General features: G+C 41.9%; 1 protein-coding gene across 1 annotated transcript in view; it reads left to right on the top strand.

Moving 5' to 3' along the window:
- MYT1 (myelin transcription factor 1) overlaps window positions 1-26,390 on the top strand; it is a 190,148-nt gene that overhangs the window by 135,560 nt on the left and 28,198 nt on the right. The window contains exons 13-17 of the mRNA XM_027850027.1: window positions 3,970-4,124; window positions 6,323-6,385; window positions 6,533-6,601; window positions 17,981-18,043; window positions 18,628-18,711. Of these exons, the coding sequence (XP_027705828.1) occupies window positions 3,970-4,124; window positions 6,323-6,385; window positions 6,533-6,601; window positions 17,981-18,043; window positions 18,628-18,711 (434 nt within the window). The remainder of the gene's footprint in view (window positions 1-3,969; window positions 4,125-6,322; window positions 6,386-6,532; window positions 6,602-17,980; window positions 18,044-18,627; window positions 18,712-26,390) is intronic.

Raw genomic sequence — 26,390 nt, 5'->3', positions numbered from 1 at the left:
TTGTCTGACTGCCTTGATCTTAGGGTGACTGCCAATGCCATCAGTCAGAGAGAAGCTGGGTTGGTTTCTTTGGTTTTTCATTTTTTTCTCATTACGCCATAGGCCATCCTTAAATTTGCCCAGTGTTTTTACTATCCTAGGTCAAGTCAGTGGTGATGACCCTCTCATATTCCATAGCCACACACAAAACTTCCTCAAACAAAGTGGAGTGGCCAGAGCTTCAGGGCTGAAGAGTAAAAGCTTTTAAAAATGGTTTTCTAAATGGGTCAATCCTGACTATAGTAGTATGCAATGAGCAACATGTAGTTTCCCAAAAGTCCCTTAGCATTGTGGGCACCATACTCACCTGAAAACTAGCACTGAGATGCCCAAGATAATGTTATCTTTGTCCCTCATATGGCTCCAATGCACCAGTCACAACAAGTGAATTTATCATCTTTACCACTCCCCTGGCATAAACAATGATCAGCCTAGACAGGTGGGAACAAGGAAGGCAATTGGCATAGTGGGCTGGCATAATCTGTTCTGAAGCAGGTTTCCAAACACTGGTAATCCAATTGGGCACAAAGCTTCCTAAAGAACAACAGTCCTAATGAAGAATAATAAGCCTAGAAGAATTGCCATAGAATTCTAAGGAGTAAGTGTGGCTCTCTGTCCTTCTACCCTATATGCCCATCTGACCCAGGAGGCAGCACAGAATAGTAGAAAGGAAGGGAATAAGCATTTATATTATATTACATTATATTATATTATTACATTTACATTATGGCCTACTATGTGCCAGGCACTGTGCTAAATGTTTTGGGGTTTTTTCCCCCACAAATATTACCTTATTGATCCTCACAACAACTGTGTAAGGTTGGTGCTATCATTATTCTTATCTTATAGTTGAGGAAACTGAGGCAAACAGAAGTTAAGTGACTTGCCTAGGATCATACAGCTAGTATGGTCCCTGAGTCAGGAATAATCTGAGTTCAAATCCCAACTTTGGCACTAACTGTCTAATCTTGGACATGTCACATCCTCTGAAGGAGACTCCATTTCTTCAACTATAATAATACTTCTACTTTTTCTTCATTTACAAGGATGCTGAGAGGATCAAAAGGGGTTATATATGTTAAGTGTTTTGCAAACTTTAAACTACGGGTCTCCTCAATGTTCCATGAGGTAAAGTTACCATTTGGAAAGACAGTAGGTTTCTAGGCCTCTGAATGCTAATGCAGGTTCATTAGTTCATAATTGGTCCTCCCAGGAGCTGATGGAATCTTTAAATATTGACCAAAGTTAAATAGTGGGAGATAATCTGGTCCCTGCATCCTATTTAAGTCTCAGGCACAATATGTACCACAAATGCATCCTTAGAGCACATCTGTTTGTGTACATTGGGGTGGTTGTCATAGCCACATACTATCTTTGGCAAAGCTAGGCTGGAGAAAAAAAAAACTTCCAGAGATGAAGTGAAGTGACCCAGAGGAAGGTAGATGCTCTCCCCTGAGAGCAGGGATTCTCTTTTGCCTTTCTATGTGTCCCCAGCACTGAACAGTGCCTGGCACACAGTAGGCACTTAAGAAATGTTCATTCATTGACTGATGGAGCCATTTGGGCCTCCTAGGCCTGGACCAGACTAAAGGAAGGCATTCTGAGACACAGAAAAAAAGGATGAAAGAAAATTTACTTCCAGATGGGAACTGGGAAAGAAAAGGGCCATGTAAGCCTTAGTAGAGAGGCCTATACTCATGTTTCATAGCAAAAAGTGATCCCCTCATCTCAAGAGAATGGCAGGACAGGAGGGTACCAGCTAGAGGTAGCCCTTCCTTGACTTAAGGCTGCAATGAGCTGAATCTAAGAGTAAAGTGAAGGTACAAGGTCCTCATGACTATACTATATAAAAATACATCTGTTAACAAGTAACCACTTGTTAAGCACTTACTATGCAACGGGCACTGTGCCAAGCACTAGGGATATAAAAGAAGGCAAGAGAGTAAATAAGTAAAAATAATTTTTAAAAACCCAGTTTCTTCTCTCAAGGAGTTCACAGTGTAATGGGGTAGACAACATAAAAACAACTGTACAAAAAAGAAGGATAAATTAGAGGTAATGTCAGAGGGAAGGGACTAAAATTAATGAGAATTGGAAAAGGTTTCTTGCAGAATATGAAACATTAGCTGGAATTTGGAGGAAACCAAGGAAGCTGGGGGAAGATGAGGAGGGAGAGAATGCCAAGAATGGGGGACAGTCATGAAAACGGGAGGAGTTAAGAAATAGAGTGTCATGTACGAGGAAGAGCCAGGAGACTGGTCACTGGATTTCACTGGATTGTAGAGTATATGAAGGAGAGTAAGGTACAAGAAGATGGACAGGCAGGAAAGGGCCAGGTTAAGAAGTGCTTTAGCAGCCAGAGAGAGGATATTATATTTGATCCTGGAGGTAATAGGGAGCCACTGGAGTTTACTGAATAGGGATTTTAGGAAAACCTGCCCTTTAGGAAGATCAGTTTGACAACTGAGTAGAGGATGGATGGGAGTGGGGGGAGATGTAAGGCAGGCTGATGCAATAATCCAGGTGTGAGGTGATGAGGGCTTGCACCAACGTGGTGCCTGTCCTAGAAAAGAGAAGGGCACATATTTGAGAGATATTACGAAGGAAGTAATATCAGAACTTTGGAACTGATTAGATATGGGGAGATGAGAGAGTGAGAATTTGAGGATGACCCCAAGGTTATGAGCCCAGGGCACTAGGAAGATGTAGTACATCTGATGTGAATAATAATAACTTATCATTATGACAACTTATGTTTACAGTGCACTCTATGTTCATAAAGCATTTTATCTCATTTGGTCCTCACAGCAACCTTATGTGAGAATCATTATTCCTATTTTACAGATGAGGAGACTGAGACTTGAGAAATTGGGCAGCTTTCCTAAGGTCACACACCCAGTAAGTGATAGAGCTGAACTTGACCCCAGATCTTTTGATCCCCGATACCAGTGCTCTTTTCATTATATCACTAATGGTATGGGCGATCCCCACTAATACAGGCTTCATTTTATACAACATCTGTTGACCCATAGGGATATTCCTATATTCCAGGAGCATTGTGAAGTAAGAAGAATGCAGAGCCTTGACACCAGAAGACCTGGGTTCAAGTCCTGGCTTGGTCACTTACTTAGACAAGTCTCAGTTTCTTCATCTGTAGAGTAAGATTAATAGGTATTTTTTGTTTTACATAAATAAAACCTTTTTATTTGACCCTCTTTCTCAAAATGTATATAGAAAGCAAAATTACCATTTAATCAGTCTTCAATTCTTCTATTATGTTTTCCTAGAAATTTTTCAAGAAGTTCATATCAATCTTTAAACATTAGACATCAATATTTAGAGGGTTGTTGTGAGGGTCAACTGAGATTAATGGGTCACAGATCTGGCACCAAATGGGAATTGAATTGAACCCACATCCTCTGACTACAGAAGTACTGAGTGCTCTTCCCTCTATGCCAAACTGCTCCCCTAATAATAATGTATTTGAGAAGCTTTAATAGTTATGAAGTGTCAAACAGATGTCAGCTATTAAACTCTCACTTGTCCTGAACAGCTTCTCAGATTGGAATTTAAGTGCTCGGGGTCAACATCTGGCATTCTCTCTGGTGAGAAAAGCCAACGGCTGGAGAATGTGCCCACGTCGGCCAACCCCAGAGAAAGATCCGATCCCTTGTTTCTTGCCCCTGAAAGCTCTGGCTAGGAGAGATGGTGCCTTCTTCCTTTCTCTTTTCAGGCAATAAGGCCCCGAAAGCCTCACTTTTAGGAGAGCAGAGGAAACAATAGAAAACTGTCCTGTGCAGTCTCTTCGAGCCAGATCCCTGGAGCTGGCGGGCTGCTCTCTGGAGGGTTCCTCCAGCCGCTCCTTGGCAGCATCACTGCTGGTGACTCCCCAGCTGGTCAGTAAAAACTCTCCCTGCTGGTTTTTTGCAGTCAGAGCCAGCAGCAAATTCTTTTGCTTCCTCTGAAGCAGATGACCAGGAGGTATCAGAGGAGAACTTTGAAGAGCGAAAGTATCCAGGGGAAGTTACCTTAACCAACTTTAAGCTGAAGTTCCTCTCCAAGGACATTAAGAAGGAGCTGCTCACGTAAGTCTCCCTCCCTGGCTGACAGCAGCCCCAGGAGAGTTTACACAAGCTTGGGGAAAGGAACTGACACTGTTTGAGAGTTGTAGATGCTTGGGGCCTCCTTCTATGCCATTGCCATGGACACATACCTTGAGTGGGCTATTCCCATTTTGTTGAACAAGGTTGAATGACCTAGTCTCAAGATATACTGCCTTATTACTTCCCTAGGAGTATTTTCTTAGGCTGATTTGTTATTTTTGTTGTTGTTCATGGAGCTGTTGCTGGCATCCTGTGTGTTTCGGTCCTAAATATGCCTCGCTTTAGGCAAAGCTAGGAAGCAAATCCAAGGGCTACTTTGAATAAGTTAACCATGGCCTCATGGTCCCATGTCATCCTAAAGGAGATGGAGGATATGGGGACAGAAGGAGGAAGACTGACTCTTTTCTACTTCCTTATTATTTATCATTCTTAAATATTCTGATTTTGAACTTTTTTTTTAACACTGAAAGTCCTTTCTAATAGCATGGAATCTAACAGGCAAGAACCTTGTCATTTAGAATGAGAAGCATAATACAGAGGAAACCTAATTTGCTTGGTATGGCTGACCCTTGGGGTTTCTAGCTACCTTAGAAGGACATGGTAGTCTCTTGCTCCCTTCCTTCTGGATGGAACTGACCAAGCTTCTGAGCCCTGGGAAACACAGGATAATGCTGGACTCCAGATTTAACTATGGGTACATTTGATTCTCAGTTTTCCACACATGCATTATCCACACTATAAGTCATCCCAAACACATTTCTAATCCCAGCATGCTTCTGGAATACTTTACTTCCCCCTTCCATGCCCCTCCCCACAGTTGGTATATGCTCAGAGAATGCAAATTTATTCAGTATTAACTCAAGAAGGGCATAATTAGGAAAGTAAATCCTCTCTAAAGAGGTGGGATGTATTCATAAGACCAAATGTATTTGGAATGACTTTCAGATTATCTGCATCTCAGTGCCCCTCCTGGTGATTAGAATATGACTTTGTCTGGCTGACAGGGTGATTAGATTGTCTCGTTCCAGTATAGTCTTCAGAGATAAATTCTGGGCTATTCCCACTGGAACCCACTACGTGAGGTTTGCCTATATTAGAGCCCGAGTCACTCCCTTAGGGCCCTAGTGAAGGCCCTGGATTCAAGCTATATTTGGGTGGGTGGGGAGGGTGTACAAGTTTGCTTTGCTCACCAATATGGCAACAGACAAAGCAGTTTCCTCTTTGTCCACACACAAACATTCCAAAAAAGCAAGCTTACCCCAAGCAGTCAGGGTCTGAAGTTAGTTCTCCAGGACTTGGGATATTGGGGCTTTAATTTTATTGGGGATTTTTCTCTCATATTGTGATCTCGGTGATCCTTCCTTTAAGGGAATAAAAGTTTGCACTAAACAAAATACAAGCTAGAAGGGTCTGCTGTGTTCTGGTTAGGAGGTGATAGGGTCTAGTAGAAGGAACACTGAGCTCGGAGTAAGGCCCCAACACTACAGTTATCCCTTCCCCATCACGACTTTCCCCATTGAAGTTTTGATAGAATGCTGATCGGCTTAAGAAATTAAATGGGAATTTGGGGGAAATTTTGTGGAAGCTGCAGACATGTGAAGGCCAGCAGATGATGCAGAAAAAGTTTAGAAATTCAGAAATGCATAAAATATATGTATAGTATTATACAATATCAACATATTTTATTTTTTAATACCATAATAATTCAGACTTGTTGTCTGATACAAAGGGAGGGTAGATTATTTTGCATGGATTTTCCAGATCATGGGGCGGGCGCCCCATGCCCCTAACGCCTGCAATGTGCAAGGGATAATTATAGTTGTCTGACCACGGGCAAGTCACTTAACCTCTGGAGGAGACTCCATTTCCTCATTTATAATAATATCTGCATTTTTTTTCTTTCTCACACGGGTATTATAAGGATCAAATGTGATAATGTATGTAAAGCACATTACAAACCTTCATGTGTTTCATAAACGTGAGTTACTGGTGGAAATAAGGACTTCCAAATAAGAAATTGCTCCTGGAAGGCTTGATTAGGTTTGGCCGCCCACATCTCTGTTCCCAGCTGCCCTAGGCCTGCATTGGAGAGGGAGGGTTTCTCATCATGTTATAGGAGGACTCACCTCTACACAAATCTATTTCTCTCGGGGACTGACACTTTCTGTTTCTTTGTTTAGCTGTCCCACCCCAGGCTGTGATGGCAGTGGACACATCACTGGAAACTATGCCTCCCATCGCAGGTGCGTTGCCTTCTGATTTCAGGTTCTGACTCTTAAGCCTATTTTACGTGTGGATGGTTTGGTACTTCTTTTCCCTCCCTCAACTCACCCCTCCTGCCCCCCCCTTTTTTTTGGCCTTACCCAGATATTCCATCTCTTCTCTTTCAGCCTTTCTGGTTGTCCTCTTGCTGACAAGAGCCTCAGAAACCTCATGGCTGCACACTCTGCTGACCTCAAGTATGTTTGCGCTCAACTTGAATCTCCTCTGGCCTGTGTGTTGACACCCTTGCTTTCCCTCTCTTCTTCCATAGAGGCCTCAGCCAAAACTCATCTCTCCAAAGGCCTGTGGGCCTGGGCCAAGCCCAGAGGGAAAGCTGGGGGACACCCCTTACTCTAAAAGGAGAAAATATTTGCCTGTCTGCCTGTCTGCCTGTCCGCCTGTCTGTCCGCCTGCCTGCTTTGGGGGCTTTAGACCTTCAGGAAGGGCTGTTTTGGGCTGTCTTGGGCTGCTGCTAGTGCTGCTATTACTGCTACTTCTTATTGCTTATTGCCTCAAGCTGCTCTGGTCCATGTGATATCCCCTTGTTAGGCTAGGAGAGATGCTGGTCAGACGCTTGTGTCCCCAGGCCAGCCACCCTCCAGGTACGCAGGCTGTTCAGTCCAATGAGTCATTTGGGCTTCTGGAGCTGAGATTCCAAGAGGAGGATACAGACAGGACCAGCCTCCCCTCAGCCTTCCAAGGCTTCCAAACTTTGCTGCTCCTTCTCCCCATCTGGTCCAGTTCACTAGCCTCCAGTAGCAAAAAAAAAGTCTTCAAAGAGTGTGGACTCTGGGTAGGGTTCACTGCCCCCTTGATATTTAGGAAAAGCTGAAGGTCTGCCCATGGAATGGTTCAGGGGGTAGCAGACCATGTGGCTTTTGCTAATTGTGAACTGGAAGCTGATGATGAAAGAAAATGCTATTCCTTTTTTCCTTTTTTCTTGATACTTAAGTTGCTTTTGGATGAGAGCAGAGGCTCCTCAATCAATTCCCTGAACCTTCCTGTCCCTTTCTTCTGCTCCTCCTTCCCCACCCTAACTGCCTTCCCTAATAGATGGATGAGGTCACCATCTTACCTCACCTGCTCAAGGATAGCTTCACAGATGAGTTACCAAACACCCAGAGGTTTCCCAGATGTGCAGTGCACATTTAGAAGGATGCAGTGTGTTCTTTACAGCTATTCGTTGGGGTCATACCCTCAAAGAAGCTAGAACCATTGCTATGAGCTGAATTATGGTGGGAGTGGGGGGAACATGAAGGGGGTCTGCAACACTGATATGACCTTGAAGGCTGGCCATTTACATTTCTTTCCTTGGAGCAACAGGATTTGCTGGAGCTAGGCTATATCATCTTGCTTAGAAACTTGGTAGCTTAGAAGGAATCGAGGACCCCCAACCTACCTGCTGAGAAGACCTAGGTTTGAGTTGTAGTTCCAACACTTGTGAGCTGTGTGATATGGGCAAATCAGTTAACCTCTCTAAGACTCAATTTCCTCATCTGTAAAATGGGAACAATATTTGCTTTGTTTATACCAGCACAATGTCAAGAGGTAATGGTGGATGGAGCTGGTTGAAACTAGCTCCATGAAGACTGTGGCTCAGAAAAGTGGTTGATTTGGTCATAGCTTGGTTGAATTGCACAAACACTTGAGGAAATATAAGGGTGGGAATTTAAGGGAACTTTTGGAATATGGACAAGTGGTGTCTATTGTCAGTAGTTATTTTGACTGATCGTGGTTGTTGGAGCATTTGGCCAAATTTGATTGTTTACAAGAAAAAAAAACCAGGTCCAGGTAAGTCTTCAAGGCTCAATCAACAAACAAGTGTATATTAAGTTCATAGGCAGCATAGTGGATAGGCTAGTATTTCTCAGTTAAGTACTCTGTGGCAAAGGAGAAAATATTGGAGGCATTACCAATATGTTACCTCATAAATAAGGCAAGAGCAACATTTCCATTAGACTGCATTTTTAGAGGGGCAGCTAGGTGATACAGGTAGTGCCAGGCCTAGAGTCAGGAAGACCTGAGTTCAAATCCAGCCTGAAACGCTATCTGTATCACCCTGGGATAGTCACTTAACCCTGTTAGCCTCAGTTTCCTCATCTGTAAACTAAGCTGGAGAAGGAAATGGCAAACCACTCCAGTATCTTTGCTAAGAAAACCTCAGATGGGCTATGTAGAGTCAGACACCACTGAAATGACTGAATACTATTAAGTGCCTACCACACGGCAGATGTTGTGCTGGGTTTTAGGGATTCAAGCACAAAAATGAAACAGTCCCTGCCCTCAGGGGGCTTACAATCAGGTTACATTAGAGAAAGCAGTTTCAATTGAGTGAGGAGTTTGGAAGCCAGACTACAAAGGATTGAAAAGTGAGTGAAAGGGGAAAAAATGGAGGCAACTAGTATAGAGAGCATTTTCTATAGGAAGAGCATTTTCTTCTCAGGAGGAGTGGTGCTACATTGTTTGGAACACTAGGAAGTTTCCTTGGAGGCTATAATGAAAAGAGTGCTGGATTTGGGTTCAAAGCTCCGTTCTGTTACTTCCTACTTCTGTGATCTTAGAGGGCTCCTTATGAGCCTCAGTTTCCTAATTTGTAAAATGAAGGGGTTGGACTAGATGAACTCCAAGGTCCTTTTCAGCCCCAAATCTATGATCCTATGTTCCTGGTATTCTGCCTCATGGGAAAATCACCCGGGGAGCTGTATTTTGTGAGTGAATTTTCCATTCCTCTGAGGGATTTTCTGTGCAGTGATTATGCTTGGTTCTTTTCCAGTAGCTAGGGATTAGCCTTCTAGTGTAAGTGAATTTATGATCATAACGCCTTTCTGAGACAACGCTGATGCAATGACTGTCTGAAACTTCCCCTCCCACCTCATCAGTCTCTAGGAGTCTTTGGGAGCTCCAGACATAACAACCTACTTTATGGGTTATTGTGTGGAAAGTGATTTGTAAACTATAAATTCTTATATAAAGGTGAGCTATTATTACTGCCTCTTGGGTAAGAATGGTGGGAGGTAGCATCTTTTCTCTGGAAAATCCTAGATTCCCAGAGTTAACAGGGACCTCAGGAGCCATTAGTATGACTCTTGCCCAAAGTAGGGCTCCGCTCTACAGTACTTTCAACAAGTGGAAGTCATATAACCTATGCTTGAATATATACATTGATGGGGAATTTACTTTCTAACAGAGTAGCCCATTCCATTTTCTTACTGCTTCAAATATTGAAATCTGATTCACTGTCCTTCCTACCCACATGTCCTAGTCCCATCCTCTGGGGTTACACAGAAAAAGCCTAATCCCTCATGCATATGACGGTCTTTCAAAACCTCAGTTAAATGGCCTCTACTGAACAGTCAGGATGATTGGTGAGGGAGCAGGAATTGCAAAGAATTAAAGCTATCCAATTCCAGCCAGAGCAAAAGTATCTGCTTTTTTTCCTCTTGGGGGCAGCTCCAGTCTGTGACCACACGGAGTCCTGTCTGTGGCTTCTGCCAAGTCCACAGCTCATGTCTTCCACTATGAGGCAGCTGATAGAAGCTAGAGAATTCAGTGTGCATCTTTCCTATGGACTCTGGCTTTCCTGAAAACAGAAATGGGTGGGTGACTGTGGCTTAACCAGAAATGGGAACCATGTTCCAAACATCATTATGATGGAAGAGGGATGATTCTGTCCTCTGAATCCACAGAGAGGTTTGGGATCACAGCTACCCATCACAATCAGCCATTCAGCCTACAACAAGAAGAAATGGGTCAAAGCTGTCCATGTTCATTTCCTCTGGGCTAAGCCATCCTCTGCTCTCCTCATTTATGAGAAGTACTTTGTGGCAAAGGAGAAAATATCAGAGAGATTACCAATATGTTACCCTCATAAATTAAGGCAAGAGCAATATTTCCATTAGACTATATGGGGGTGCAGCTAGGTGATGCAGTGGATCATGCCAACCTGGAGTCAGGAAGAACTGAGTTCAAATCTAGCCTGAAATATGTCACCCTGGGATAGTCACTTAACCTCGTTTGCCTCAGTTTCCTCATCTGAAAATGATCTGGAAAAGGAAATGACAAACTACTCCACTATCAAGACAATACCAAATGGGGTCCCAAAGAGTTGGACGCAACTGAACAATTGGAGTTGGATCATTTTAGGAGCTAATAACTCCAAAATAAACATTTTCTGGAGGTTAAATACCACCATAGCAGGTGTGGGTCTTTCTCTCCTATTCTATTCTCAAATCCGCCCTTCTTCAAGCCCTCCTGCCTTTCCTACTTTCTTCTTCTTCTCTTTTGTCTCTTTTCCTTCTCTTCCTCCTTCTCTCCTTCCTCCTCCTCTTCTTCTTCTTCTACTACTACCTCATCCTCGTTCTCCTTAATATTTTGAAATTCTTCTCACTTCTAGCTATTTTTTGAAATGTGGTAGATGAATTCTTCTAAAACTTAGGAATGGCCACGTAACTTTCCAGCTCTGATCTAGGTGAACTTTGAGGACAATAGTGTGGGAATGCCCCAGTACCTTATCCAGAATACAAACTAAGGCAAGGCAGGCAGTGTAGAGTAATGGATAGAGCACTGGACTTGGAGTTGGGAAGACCTGAGTTTAAATCCTACGGACACTAGTTCTGTGACCCTGGGCAAGTAACTTAAATTGTCTATGTTTCACTTTCCTTGTCTGTACAATGAGGATAGCTTCTGAGATTCCTTCCAGCCCTATATCTGTGATCCTAATTAGTTCCTGATACTGCCTAAGGGGAAACCTGCTAGGCAGTCAGAGCAGTACTTCTCCTGGGTGATTAAGGTCTTTTAAGATGAAAATCCCATAAAGTGTGGGAAGAATGCTCACTGGGATCAGAGAACTTAGTTGAAACCCTACAACCATCACTTACTACCTGTGGGACTTTAGACAAGTCACTTATTCTACCTAAGCCTTGGTTTCCTAAATGAGGAGATTGGACTAGATACACCCTAAGGTCCCTTCCAGGTCCAGAGTTATGATCTAGTGGTCCTTGGACTTCTGGATTCAGAATACAGCCCCAGAGAGGTAGATAGAGCTGATAGGATGGCTTCAGAATTCTGAATCCTTCCAAATCTCTACATCACTCCAGTTTAGGTAGGGATGTGAAGGTCCTCTCCTAATTCCCACTCTTCAGGTGATTACAGTTACTCCTTTCCTTTCTTGTCCCTCTTCTTATTTCTTCTAGCTCCACATTCCTGCCCAAATATAGTCACAGGAAGTAGATGGGCTATAATATGTATAGTTCATTAGCGCTAAAGGAGTGGTATTTAACCCTTTTGTGTGTCATGGATTCCTTTGTCTTTCTGGTGATATCCATGTACTCTTTTCTCAGAGTAATATTTTTAAATGCATAAAATGCATAATATTACAAAGGAAATCCATTATGTTAGAATGCTATATATGTACATGCGTATGTATACATATATACACATTTACAAGACCATGAATTTTTAAAAAGTTAAGAACTCTTGGACTAAAACAAAGTGTAAAGTTGTCCAAATCTAGTCAGGGCAAAAGTACCTGCTTTGTTGTTGTGCAGTCGTGTCTGACTCTTTGTGACCTCATTTGGGGTTTTTGTAGTGACATTGGAATGGTTTATCATTTCCTTCTCCAGCTCGTTTTACAGATGAGGAACTGAGGTAAACAGGGTTAAACAACTTGTCCAGGATTTCACAACTAGTAAGTGTCTGAGGCCAGATTGGAACTCATGAAGAGTCTTCCTGACTCCAAGCCCAGTGCTCTACCCACTGTCCCACTTAGCTGCCCAACCTGCTTTGCCTTCTTGAAAATTGTTTTGTTTAGTGGCCAGTATTTTGTGCCAGAACAGGCTCAGGCTTCCTTTTCTGGGACTCTAATGAAACTGGACTCTATAATACTCAGACTTTCTAGAGGGATCATTGAACCAAAGGCTATAGCTTTAAATTGATCCATGTTACTCTAATTCCTATGTAACAGATTCATTTCTGGAGGGATATGTTATACCAAAGAAACCTTTTAAAAACTTTTCCCCTTAGAAGTTGGAATCATATTTTTGCCAAGAGTAAATGAACTTGAACGCTTAGAGATAAGCCTTGGCTCAGGACTTCAGTCTCACAAGACTTAAGCAGTTTTATATTTTGGCCAAGTTCCAGTCTTGGGAGATGGGGAACAATATGCTTTGTTGTAATGAGGAATCTGGAAGAGCTTGGTAGCAAGAGAGACTGACCCTTCATTGAGGCCCACTTGGAAATCCTGCCCTCCTCAACATATATCCCATTTACACCTGAATTATAGAATTAGAGATTACCCTGTAATCAGGGAGCCACAGAAGGGCTGATCCGCCCACCCAGCAACTTTCCTATGCCTTGCATGGAGAAAACTACCTGGGGACACAGTGAGCAAGTGTGGGCTCAAAGTAGTGCTAAGGGCTTCCCCTTGAATTCTCTCAGTGAGTCTGGGCCTGAACAACTTGCCCTTTGAAAACCTATGCACAAAGGAGTTGGTTTGCAGAATGCATAGCAGTTCAACATGAGGACTCCCCCAGTTGGGGAGAAGAAACCAGCAAGTCCTTGGAACAAGCCGCAGGTGTGTAGTACAGCAGCAGGTGTAGACACAGAGCAGGTGGAGGGAAGGAGGGAGGAGTGACAGAGTGTGTCCCTCTTGTGAGCAGCCACACATCTGCTGTTTGTAGAAGCCTCTTGTGATATGTTTGCTGAAACAAGCACGTACATGCTGCAACCGTCAGTCTGTGTTTGACAACTAGCATTCATTTCTGTAGGATGGCTAGGGATTTGTTTCCACAGTCCATAACGTCTGAGACTTTTGAAGGTGGAGTGCGGGCTTTTGCCGTAACTTCCCCACTTTCATCCATATCAACTTTGTCTCTCACCTGCTCAAAGAAATGTCTTTCTTGGGGCAGCTAGGTTGCGCAGTGGATAGAGCACCAGCCCTGAAGTCAGGAGGACCTGAGTTCAAATCTGGCCTCAGACCAAACACTTGACACTTACTAGCTGTGTGACCCTGGGCAAGTCACTTAACCCCAATTACCTAAATAAAAGAAAAAGAAATGCCTTTCTGAGTCTCTGTTGGAGCTCTTGGGCCCCAGACGAGGTAACTTGAGCAGCTGCAGATACAGAGGGATGCCATGAAAATCCAAACTGCATGATATAATTTTTAATGACTAGAAGCATTTTCCAAAGCCCAGGATCTCTAACAAATAGAGTTCAGAGCAGGAATGAGACTTGCAGCTCTGCAGAAGTCTACCTGTATGTGGGGATATTGGCTCCCTCAGAGCCCCGTGGTGAGCTTGGTACCAGTCACAGCAGCTGTTTGTCCTTCGTTCTGGAAGAGACATCAGGAAGGTGATGCCATGACTTGCAAGTGAATGGATTTAAGTGAGGGAGGGCCTTGCAAAGTCACCAGCCTCACTTTCTCCTTCAGAGTCATCTGGGTCCAGTGGCAAGATACAGATCAGGACTGGAGATGGCCCCCAGCCACAGCAGTTAAAGCCTATGCAAAGGAGCCAATCTTTTCTTTTCTCACCAAACCATGAAATACTCATCACTTCAGCTAGAGTAATCAACTCCCAAGGCTTTGGGGGTGGGAGCTTCCTGCCCTTTCTGTTCACACGGGGTCTGGCATCTTTCTGCAGGTGTCTGGGAAACCCATGAGAGAATAAGTAAAAATCAAAAGACAAGGCCTTTGCCAAAAGACAAGGATTCATAGGCTTCTAGATTTAGAGATGGAAGGGACTTCAAAGACCATCCGGTCTAACCCCTTCACTTTACAGAGGAAAAAACTGAGGCTCATAGGAGTTAAATAACTTCAAGATCACAGAGGCAAATAAGCTGCAGAGTCAGGATTCAAACCTAGGTCCTCTAATTCCAAATCTTGGGAGATTTAAGTTAAAGTACCAAGCATTACAATTGTTCTTGTTTTTATGCTCAGATACTCCAATGGAGCTGTGACTTCATGAAACTGGATAGTCCCAAAAAGGAACACATGGCAGCCCAATCACATCTGCCCCGTCCTGTATAGCTCACATCCATGTCCGCCCCTAAGTTCACCATCGGGGCAAACTATTAGATTATAGAATCATGGATCCAGAGCAGGAAGACCACCTAGTCCAATCCTCTCATTTTGTAGATGAGAGACATTGAGGCCCAGGGAGGTTAAGTAAATACTACAGACAATATTCACTTTATGTAATTCAATGGGGACAAGCAACAGGACCCCTGGATGGCTGGTGGTAGGTCTCCTGCTTCCGGCAGGGGCCGCAATGGGCTGCCAACACAGGCCCAAGCCCGAAATCCTCTGCCGGCTGTGGGAATGAGGGGAGGCGGGCAGGCACTGAAGCCACTCTGGCTATGGGGGCCATGGATAAGGCTGGCCCCACCTGGGGAAGAGGAGGGCTGGGGAATGGTCCACTTATGTTAAACGAGAACTGGCTATGTTGTGAATTCTTGTTCTAATTTTTTTACAAGTCACATACTTCCAGATTTCAGTGGGAATATTTGACCCTAGCAGTATATAGGAATGCATTTCAATGGTGCAGTTCGCCCCCGATCCCCATTGTCTCATCCTCTGTCATCCTTGCCCATGTCTTGCCTTAAATCCTCCCAAGATCTGCCCTTCTTCCAGTTCTTTTAATATTCTGTGACTATCAGATAATGACTCCCCTTATCCACTCATCACAAGTAATAACCTCACAGATTTGATCATAACCTCATCTGGGTGGATCAAGGATGATCATGATGTATATTGGCTTTCAATTATGTGATCAATCAACAAGAATTTATTAAAAGTCTATTTTATGCCAGGCACTGTGCTAGGCACTGGGAATACAAAGACAAAATTGGAACAGTACCCTGCCCTCAAGAAGCTTACATCTCCTTTTTGTTAAGAAAGCCTCACCACCAGGCAAAGAACAAACTTGCCAACCAGTTTATGTGAAGGAGGAAGAGAGGATGGATATGGAAATGAAATAGAGTCACTTTTCTGAAAATTTAGTTTATAAGGAAGGGTAAATGGACTGAAGTTTGAGACAGTACCTAGAAGTTATATAAAATCTAGAGGGAAAGGAAAGAGATTAATTCATATTTTTATGAGTTAGAGACCCAAGTTAGCTGGGATTTAGATAGATGCAGAGGCAGCAATTTCCTGCTAAAATGAAGAGGCAACCTTTGGAACTAGATGGAAGAGTTCGAGTCACATTTCTTTATTGACTGTGGAAGTGGATTGAGGGAGCATGGGTAGCACTGAGGAAGAAAATATGCGCATACAGAACAAAGGAACCAAGTTCCAGGGCTAAGACAATGACCTAGTTATCCTGGGAGTAAGACATAAGTAACTTACCAGGTTAGCCAAGAGGTGCCCATTTCAATAACAAGGTTATGTGCCTGTAAAGAGCAGCCTGTACACTACCAGTATCTACAGGTGAAGCGCTCTTGTGTTCTACACCGATTATTGAGCATATACTGCGCTAAAAACAGCAAAGGAGATGTTGCATGAAGAAAAAGTCAAAGTCCACAATGGAGAAAATTGTGGAGGAGAACTCCTCCATTCTTTTGAATAGGGGAGGAAAAAAATGTGATTGATAGAATGCCAGAGGGCCTTTTATGTTAACATTTACCCTGGGTCCATTTCATCACATGGATAAATCTTGTTCAATGAAAAAAGCCTTTGGATGAGAGTCAGAAAACCTGAATTCTAGCATGAAATTTTCCAGAAGTTAACCTCAGCCATATTATTTAAACTCTCTGAGCCTCAGTTTCTTTACGTCTAAATGAACATGAGTGTGTTTTGCCTAACATATCGTAAGACTGGTGTGAAGATAAAGTATGACAATAGATGTTAAGGCACTTTATAAAATAATATAAAGACCATGGATTTGAAACTGGAGGGAATCTTACAGGTCATCTAGTCCAACAGATAAGAAAACCAGAAATGTTAGGTGACTTTTCCAAAGTCACACAGGTATTAAGTGGTAAAGCTAGGATTTGAATGCAAGTTCTCTTACTATAAATCCTATGCTCTTTCTATCGAACAATACAGAAAAAATTGTCATAACAAAATAGGGAATGACATTTTGTCTTTTTTTGGTTTAAAAGTTATTGAGGTACCAGTTACAAGATAACCCAGAAGGCAGAAATTTGTTTCAAAAGGTTTCAAAATTAGATTAAGTGACCACAAAGCCAATGTCCACAGAACTGTAGTTATTCATTGAGTCTATCATGAAATCTCTGACATTCAGCCTGCTGAGAAGAGAAACTCTCTGTCATTTAGTATTTGGTGAGCTAGAACTTTCTGTTACATTAACTCAGATAGCATGTTTGTAAGCCTTTTTGTTAAATCCATTTATGCCTATACAAGTGAAAACACAAAATGGCAAAAAAAACAAACTCCTATAATGATACTACACATCCTTCAAACCAACATGATGAAGTGATTCTTCACAAAAATATATTTTCCTACCCTGGGCCATCCCACAGGAAAAAAATTGAAATTAAGAAATAACAAAAATTTCATAAAAGCCTATTCTTGCAACCCCATGGCAGACAGTGCTCATTTTTTATAATGTGGAGAGTGAGAGTTTAGAATTGGGGTTTTTTCCCCATTCCTCAAACAGCAAAAGCTATAATCATTAGAGCATTAATTCCAGAGCTTATAGCTTTTATTTACACATAAATAATAGCCCCTTCTCAGGGGATTTTTAAGGCATCCAAGAAAGATTAAATTATGCTTAGTATAATTTTAGTATTAATTTTTTTCCTTGAGATATGATTTGTTGAAAATTGTTGTTCCATAGGTATATATGGCAATTCTATTAATCTTGTACATGACACTCCCCAATCCTGCCAAATAGCAGAGTACTTGGTATACTGTTATTATTAACATTACCATTGGCCAGGCAAATCATAGTCCTAATTTAATCTTGAGATCATTATCAAAATTTAAATTCTAGATCCTCAAACAAAAATCTTAGGGAATGCCCCATTACCTTTTTTATTAACTGTAAAATACATAGTTCTATAGCAAAGAGTGAGTCTCTCTTTTTATTGGGCCTTCCTATGATGCAGGGGTCTGCTTGAGCAATATTAGATCTATGGCTGGCAGAAAAAAGTCTGATTATATAACAAAATCTAAAAGTACTGCTTTGTGATTTGGCATAATGCTAAGGTTCTTGTAGAATGGCTAATTCAGATAACCTATTTGTTATCAGGAGGCAGGTCAAGGGGAATAGCTTGCTTATGTTTCACCTTTTCCCCTTTTTGGTTCTTTGTATCAGTGAGGATCGGATATGAGGATGTCACAAGGTGGGTAGGCCATCACCAAAATTCCATCAAAAACATTTCCATTCTGGGAAAAATGAGGGCGGGGGAGAGGGAAGAGGAGATATTCAGATGCTGCATTGGGGAGATATTCTAAGGGTGGGTGCATTTGGCACATTTTTATTTTCACCTGCTCAGGTCTTTTTGTGGAAACCATCTCATTGGATTAGGTCAAGTGTATATTCATTTAAAAGATAAATCTTCCAAAGTCCATTTGCTGATCAGAGCCCTTCTAACCTTGATTTCCCATTCCTCTGCAGGTGCCCAACTCCTGGATGTGATGGTTCTGGTCACATAACGGGAAATTATGCATCACATAGGAGGTAAGATCTGCATAGAAATTATTTAGTTCTAAAGTTAGTGAAGATGGGACAGGCACCATATGGAGGGAAGGGTAAGATGGATATGGGGTGGACAATGTTATAAAATTATGAATAAAACACTGAGGTTGCTAACAGTTGAAGCCTATTTTTATCTCTTTAATGTGAGATTTTTTTTGGTGTTTCTGGCATTTGATTAGATAGATCTTTTTAGTAGAATACAAGGACAGAAGGTCAGATTTTAGTTAATGTAATGCTCCTCTTAATAAGTCTGCCTATTTATGACTTCTATTATCACTTTAGAACATTAATAGGGTAGATCTAGTGCTCTTTTTTTTCCAACAAACTCATTAAAATTACAGTCTGTTAGCAAATACCTTATCTAGACACCATTAATTACAATCTGTCTCTCTACACACTCTCATCACATATCCCCCAAATATGGGTGTAAAAACTCCACTTTTCTACATGATATGAATGAGATCAAACATTGTGGTAAACTCAAGAAAAAAAGAATGAGCCAAATAGGTGTAGGAAGTTATACTTCATGGAATAAAACAGTATTTTTTTCTTTTTAAAAAACATAGTTTGTCAGGCTGCCCTCGTGCCAAGAAAAGTGGAATAAAAGTAACACCTACAAAAGATGATAAGGAGGACCCAGAGCTGATGAAGTAAGTCTTCCTGAAGAACTAATTAATTCCTCTAAGAATTGAGTTAGTTTGTTTTGCTAACTTTAGAACAGAAACTAGGATCTTTCCAACTTTGAGAAAAAAAGGCATCAGTAGATTTTATTGAAGATTTTGGTCATTGGTAATCACTAGTAACATTGAAAGTGTGTGCAGTGTCTGACATCTAATAGACTAATTAATTTAAATATGAAAAAGAAAGTACACTAAGAAATTTTGTAAATTGGCCTGCGGATTTCGGGAAAGATTCTTCATAATACAATAAGCAGCTGGGGGCACAGTGGATAGAGTTATGGACCTGAAGTCAGAAAGACCTGACTTCAAATCTAGCTTCAGAAACTAATTAACTATGTGACCCTGATCAAGTCACTTAACCTCTGTATGTTTCAGTTTCATCATGTGTAAAATGCAGTTAATAATAGCAAATGCCTCTCAGTGTCATAGTAAGGTTAAAATGTTTGTAAAGGACTTTGCAGTGCTAGCTATTAGTAGTAGTGCTGTGGAAAGAACACTGTATTTGAAATCAGAGGACCTGGGTTTGAATCTTAAGTCAGCTATTTACTACTCCTATGTGATCTTGGGCAAGTCACTTAACCTTAGGCCTACATTACTTATTTGTAAAATGACAGGATTGAATTAGATGGCTTCTAAGTCCTAAATCTGGTCCTTTTGGTCCTAATTCTATGATCCTATAAATCCAGAATTCTCAATATTGCATTTCAAAATGAAACCATTTGAACAATGTCACCCTTGTAAATAAACCCAATAAGGATCGCCAAAGTTGGAGTTATATCTTAGTATAGCCAATAACAACATATGTCTGTATGCACACAGTTTTGAATACTGATAGAAGTCATATAACTGACTCAACATCATGAACTTTTCAAAGGTGTTTTGAATTTTGGAATTTACAGAATTTAACTTCTTGGGGTAACATTTACAACCCACTGTTTTCCTAGAGAATACTTGCTGCTAACAGTCAGGAAGGAAAGACATATTTAAAATAAATTTTGGATTTAACCAGGGTTTTTGGTAGGGAAACTAAACCTATAAGTCTTTAGAGAGCACAATGGAGAATCATCTCCACAGACAGAGAACACACTTTCTCTCTCGCTGTGGATTACAAGGGTACAAATGCATGCACACACAGGCAGAAATGACAATGAATGATCAACCCGAGAGGTGTCTGCCTAGCAAACTCATAGCTTAAAATAACATAGATGACTCAAGCCATCTATCTTGAACCAAGCCCTTGACATCCTCGTGTTTAAAAGAATCTGACTCATGGGATGAGAAATTAGCAGAGGAGGGATCGTTCTTTGCTCTAAGCATGCTAATTTTGCACCAGAAGACAAGATGGACCCCTGTTGTCTTTTTGAAAGCCCAATAACAGGTCTAGAAATAAGAGTGGGAATGTGTTACAGGAAGCATCAGGTCTCTGAGCCCCAGCAACTCATCTGACTGTGGCATTGCCCCATGGTATGTTTGCTTCTGGGTATAGAAGTAGCCCAAGGCTTAGCTGCCTTTCACTGTTAGCCTCCACCTGAGCCTTTATCTTTACACTTTCATGTCCTCCATTAAGTCCTTGTATTTCTCCATTCTCACTTGATTACATCTGGAACAATAATTTGGGAGGTGAGGACTATGAACTAATTTAAAAGCTCTCACAAATTCCAGGGTCCAACTCCTCATTTCTGAGAGAGAGAGAGAGAGAGAGAGAGAGAGAGAGAGAGAGAGAGAGAGAGAGAGAGAGAGAGAGAGAGGGGGCGCTCAGGTTCTCCTTTAGCAAGGATGGGGGGGGGGGTCAAGCTGGAGGGAAGAATAGGTAGAATGCTACTACTGGTTTGTATGGTAACCGCAGCCATGTTTATTACAATGGAGGTAAGTAGTGCTGTGAGCTCTGGAGTGTAGAGCTGCTCTCCTATAATTGAACAGCTCTGTATGAGGGCACTCTGTACAGTAATTGTGCCCCAAATTGGGCACCTCAGATTGAGGTAATAAATTCTGGCAATAAACTGAAGTTTGTTGTAACATACCCTATTCAATTCTAGTGGCTCAGAAAAGCCGGATCACAACCCTCCGAGAATCAGCTTCCAGACGAATAAATGATAGCTGTTAGTTAACAGCTTATTTAGAATCAGGCCGGTACAGCTTGACCATTCACTCTTCCATATCTTATAAATTTAGAGATGGAAGAGACCTTAAAGTTCACATCTAGTCTAGGAGTTCTTAACTTTGTCTATGTCACGGACCTCTTTGACAGTCTGATGAAGCCTATAGACCCCTTCTCAAAATAATCTTTTAAAATGTAAACCAAAATATATAGAACTACAAAGGAAAACATGTATATTGAAATGATAAAAATATTTTTAAAAAACAAGTTCTTAGACCCCGGATGAAGAACTCCTAATCTAGCCTGACACTACCCACTCCCTCATCTCCAGCCATTTTACTCATAAGAAATCTGAACCTCAGAGAGATTAAGTGACTTGCCTAAAATCTCACATAGAGTAAGGAAGTATTAGGGCTAAGCTCTGAACCCAATAAGGGTCTAATGGAAAGAGCTCTGGCTGTGGAGTCAGAGGATCTGGGTTCAAATCCTGCCTATGATACTTACTGTATGTGTGACTTTGAACAAGTCACCTGACAACCTGAGGCCTCAAGTTCCATATGGGTAGAAATAAAATTTTTTTTTTAGAAGGAGGGGGTTGGACTAGATGCCCTCTGATGCCCCTTCTCGCCCTAGATCTGAGGTCCTCTGACCTAAAAGCCGATGCTTTATCCACTGCACCGAGCTACCTTCCCTTCCATCTCCAGAAACTAGGACCAATGACGGCACCTCCCACAGTAAAGGTTCTTATTCTTTTTTTGTCTTAGATTCTACCAGCAGTCTGGTGAAGCCTATGGACCCCTCCTAATAATAATACTTTTAAATGCATAAAATAAAATACATAGGATTATCATAGAAATAAATCTATTGAACTGCAGTTATATATATATATGCATGTGCATACATAAGCATGTGTATATATATATAACAGTTATCAGAATACATACATATCTATATGTGTATATATATACACATACATATATGCATACATATGTGTGTGCATATGTGTGTATGTGTGTGTGTGTATAAAATACACGTTCCTGGAACTCATGTAAAGGTCCTCTGTCCCCGTTCCCTTGTAGCCCAGGAAACTCTCTGCACTCTCTGAAATGCCTCAGTATTCAGGTGTTCTAGAAAAGGGAAGGAACAAAGGAACCCAAAGCTGAAGCACTGGCCAGAAGCTGACAGAACTCCACAGGGGAACCGCTCTGCCTGATTACTTATGAACAGAGGACAAGATGTTCAGGACTCAGGGAGCTCGTACCCAACAACAAGAGGGCAAATTAGCAATAAGAACGAGTCGCCCAAGTCTTTGGGAATGTGGCATTTTGTCTTCTCTAACAAGGTCAGCTCTGGGAAGGGTCCCGGCAGGTTCACATTAAAGCCGCTTAGCGGCAATTCCCTTACTCCGTCTGGGACCAAGAGCTGCTTGGAACAGGTCCGAGTTGCTCTTGTCGTCACTGAGGAGAAAGCAATTTAATACCTGTTGTTTTGCTGTTCATCCTTCAAGTAATTTACTACAGCTGTGATTGAATGGATCGCCTCGACCTCGAGCTCACCCGGGCATACGCGGGAGGCACGGAGGATGGCAGGCAGCTTAATGGACCAGCCATCACGAACGCTTCAGTAGGGGAAGAAATAGACGAAGCCAGCTGTTTTGCACAATAAGGCTCTAGTTTATTTTTTACAATAAGACTGTAATGAAAGTTAAATTAACAGTGTAAAATATGTAATGGTGTGTACCATAAAGGCTGCTGACTAAATGCTGGGGTAGGATGGTGTTTTAAAATTTTGTTAGGTATTTTTTTCCCCTCCTGAGGATTTGATAATTTGTTTGCGATCATATAAAAGCAATGCTGTTATGAATTTAGCAAGGACCCTGATGGCAGGGATGTTATGAGTGAATTGTGCTGCATTTGCAAATGATTAAAATCAAGATCAGCATTTTTCACATTAACTTGGAAAAGCAACTGCCCTGTTTCAATGATGCTGTCAACTTGGCTTTTTTTTTCCAAAAAATGAAATAAAATAAAATGTCTGCAGTGAAGGGGAGACGGTGACTTTCAGAGACAGTTCAGCAGGCATTTTCTAGGGATGGATGATGAAGTTGCTAATTGCTTCCATGCCAAGGCTAGGGAGAGCGGTTCCCATTTAGTACCTCTGCTTTATAGGGTCTCCTCCCCGGAGCCATAAACTTTTAACGGTATTTATAATTGACTAGCATCTTTAAACAAATGCAGACCACAGCAGAAACTTTAATAGATGCACCGGGTTTTGTTGAATGGCTGAATTTAGTTAGCATGCTATTAGCTGGTGATTTTGGAGGGGGTGGGGAAGGAAAAGAGTTTCTTTTTTTTATGGTGTCACTCCCCCACCATGGTGAAATTAGGTTGTGTCAGCATTTGATGCAAATCCCTTTTCTCCCAACTTTATGATCAGCCATAAACTTTTGTGGATAACTTGGGCCGCAGAGTCCTAAGTCAGGCCCTTGCCCCCAGGACTGCTGACCACTGCTGGTCATATCCTCTACGAAGGCTGTCTAGGAAGTCAATCGTTCTTTGACAACACTTTGTCAGTGATATTCTGCTGAGTATTGTAGAGTCTTAGATCTAGAGAAGAAAGGGGCTTCATGGGTAATCTATTCCAGTTCCCTCATCTTACAGTTAAGAAAAAGCTAAGGTCCACAGAGTCTAAGTTATTTGCCCAAGGTCATACAGGTACTAAGCATCAAAGGAAGGATTTGAGCCTCTCCAGTTCTCTGGTTCCATGCACTCTTTCCACTATGGCATGCCTCCTCCTGATGGCAGCAAAGTTGTTATCCATCATATAAGATTAGAGATCTTCTCATCCACTGGCATAACTAATCCTTTCCCTTCAGATGCCCGAGACTGTGAGATTTGGCAAGTGGTCCTGTGCACAGGCCATTACTGTCTGGTGGTGATGAATACTCAACATAACCAATACTCAGATTAGGTTACTCCAAATTGTAGATGACAGCAATATGTAAACATAGATTTACATAATGAACCATAAAGGCTTAATGGACTCAGTAGTATATGCTGCACATCTTTTAATTGAACAATTTACCTGATAGCTCTGAAGATTCCAACATTCTTGTCTTTGAGGAAAACAGTATTATGCACAATTGGAAAACTGAGTCTAAATGCAGCTTAAAATGTCAGTCATTTCTTTTAATGATTGGGAAAGGAGCAAAGAGTTTCATTAAGGACGTAAGTAAAAGCATTTCAGATTCAATCAAATGGCTCTGTCCCAAAGTGATAGTTCATTTATTTTGTACTTTAGTTCCAATCACAGATGAACTCATTTTTTTTCAAGATAAGGACCCTTTTCTATCTTGAGCCCTGGTACCAGACGCAGCTGTACTGTGTGGCCCAGGTATATGCTACGTCCTCAGATCAAGCCCATTGGAGCTTAGTGAGAACGTGTAGCAGCAAGTCTCTGTCTAATCATCGGGGTTCCTGAGGGTCCAGGGGGGATGTTGCATATTCCCTAAATGAGAACTATCTGCTGCAAAGTAGCTATAGTGAACTTGGATAGATGGGGGTGGGGAGGAGAAGAGGTAGTGTGGAGCCACAGCTGGGCTACTATGGGGTAGCTTAGAGGGTATTGACTGATGGGTTCAGGATGGAGGCTTTCAAGAAGCAGCTTCATTCTAGGAATTTTATCTTGAGCCTGTTAAGAATCATCCATAGGGCAGCTAGGTGGCACAGTGGATAAAGCATCAGCCCTGGAGTCAGGAGGACCTGAGTTCAAATTTGACCTCAGACACTTGACACTTACTAGCTGTGTGACCTTGGGTAAGTCACTTAGCCCCATTACCTAGCCAAAAAAAAAAAAAAACTATAGCTACCAAGGAAATTCAGTTATGGGGGAGGCTGTTGTAGTCAGGGAGTAATCAGGGAGCTAGGTCAGCATGTATAGGTTCAAGGGAACCTAGGGAACAGGGAAGCCAGAAGTTACTCCAAGAAATGAAAAGACCTTCATTGAGAGAAGTCACTACTTGATATCACTTGGTAGCTCAATCCATTTTTGGACAGCTCTGAGTATTAAATTCTTCCCTATACTGAGCTGAAGTATACGTTTAAACCCCTTACAACTCCTGCCCACTGGTCCTAATTCTTACCTCTGGGCCAAGCAGAATTATTCTTCTACAGAACAAGCCTTCAAATCATGTAATCACAGGCCAAAAGTCAGAAGGGACCTCAAATGCCATCTATTCTAACCTCATTTTGCAGATGAGGAAATGGAGACCCAGGGAGTGACATGACTTGTCTAAACATGACATGGTTTATACTCAGATCCTTTGACTTCAAAACCAGTGTTCTTTTTACTCTTCATGGGATTTTCACTTTAAAAGATGTTAACCACCAAAGAGAAAATCCCAATTGAAAAAGCATTGGTCCAACTATGCAGCTGGCTTCCCCTCAGGCAGAATCAAACTAATTGCACTACATTGAACTCTAGATAAGGCCCTGGGGGCATTTTGACATTACTGTCCTTAAAGTTTACTTCTATCATAGCTGGAAAGACATCCTCCAAAAAAAATTACCCAGTGGTTTGATTTTTTTTAAGCTACGAAAGTGAGGGGCTCATAAAGAATGGAAACAAGATGAGGGTAAATTAATAATACTTTCACTATCTGTCTCACGGTATTATATTGATGGTTAAATGAGATAATGGATTTTAAAATGCTTTGTGACCATAAAGACATCAGCTGCTATTTTTAATATTATCATTATTGTTATTATTATATTTGTGAAGGAGGCAAAGCTGGGTTTATTGGCCCCATTAGACAGATGATAAAACTGAGGCCCAGAGAGGGGAAGTGAAAAATAGTACTATCCTGAGAGTTAGGAGAATAGAGGCTTCTCTTCCATTCTTCATTGTGTTACCTACTTGAGAATCTTTCCCAGTAAATAGGCTTTGACTAGGGCCATTTTGCCTGAGAATGTGGGGAATTCTAGGGAGAGAGAGAGGGGTTGAGCCACAGTCCTCATTTAATCCAGACCAGGAGCTCAGCTAGCATGTACAGAATACCTCTCTGGCCAGAAACAGCTTCCCAGGGAGAATATGCTCCACTACCACCAAAGTCCTTTGTCCATTCCCCGTTTTCTCCCAGTGAAGTCAGTAGCTGGTGGCTCCCTCAGTGGAGCTAGAAGGGGAGCTCATGCTCCTGACAATGATATTTTAGAGAACATTTGTGAGTCCTCCATAGAGAGGCTGTTTTGCATGTAAGGGTTGTGTGGGCTGTACTCTGTGCGGACTTGCAAAATATGGCAGATTGGTGGGGGATGGTTTGGAGGACATTGGCCAGCCAAGCGAGGACAGCATATTTCAAGACACAATATTGGGGCAGCTAGGTGGTGCAGTGGATAGAGCACCGGCCCTGGAGTCAAAGGACCTGAGTTCAAATCAGAATTCAGACACATTAACACTCTCTAGCTGTGTGACTCTGGGCAAGTCACTTAACCCCAATTGCCTCACAAAGAGAGAGAGAGAGAGAGAGAGAGAGAGAGAGAGAGAGAGAGAGAGA

Source organism: Vombatus ursinus, unplaced genomic scaffold (assembly GCF_900497805.2).
Source record: "Vombatus ursinus unplaced genomic scaffold, bare-nosed wombat genome assembly UNPS02000580.1, whole genome shotgun sequence".
NCBI classification, from domain to species: Eukaryota; Metazoa; Chordata; class Mammalia; order Diprotodontia; family Vombatidae; genus Vombatus; species Vombatus ursinus.
This window is presented reverse-complemented; position numbering and strand designations above follow the sequence as displayed.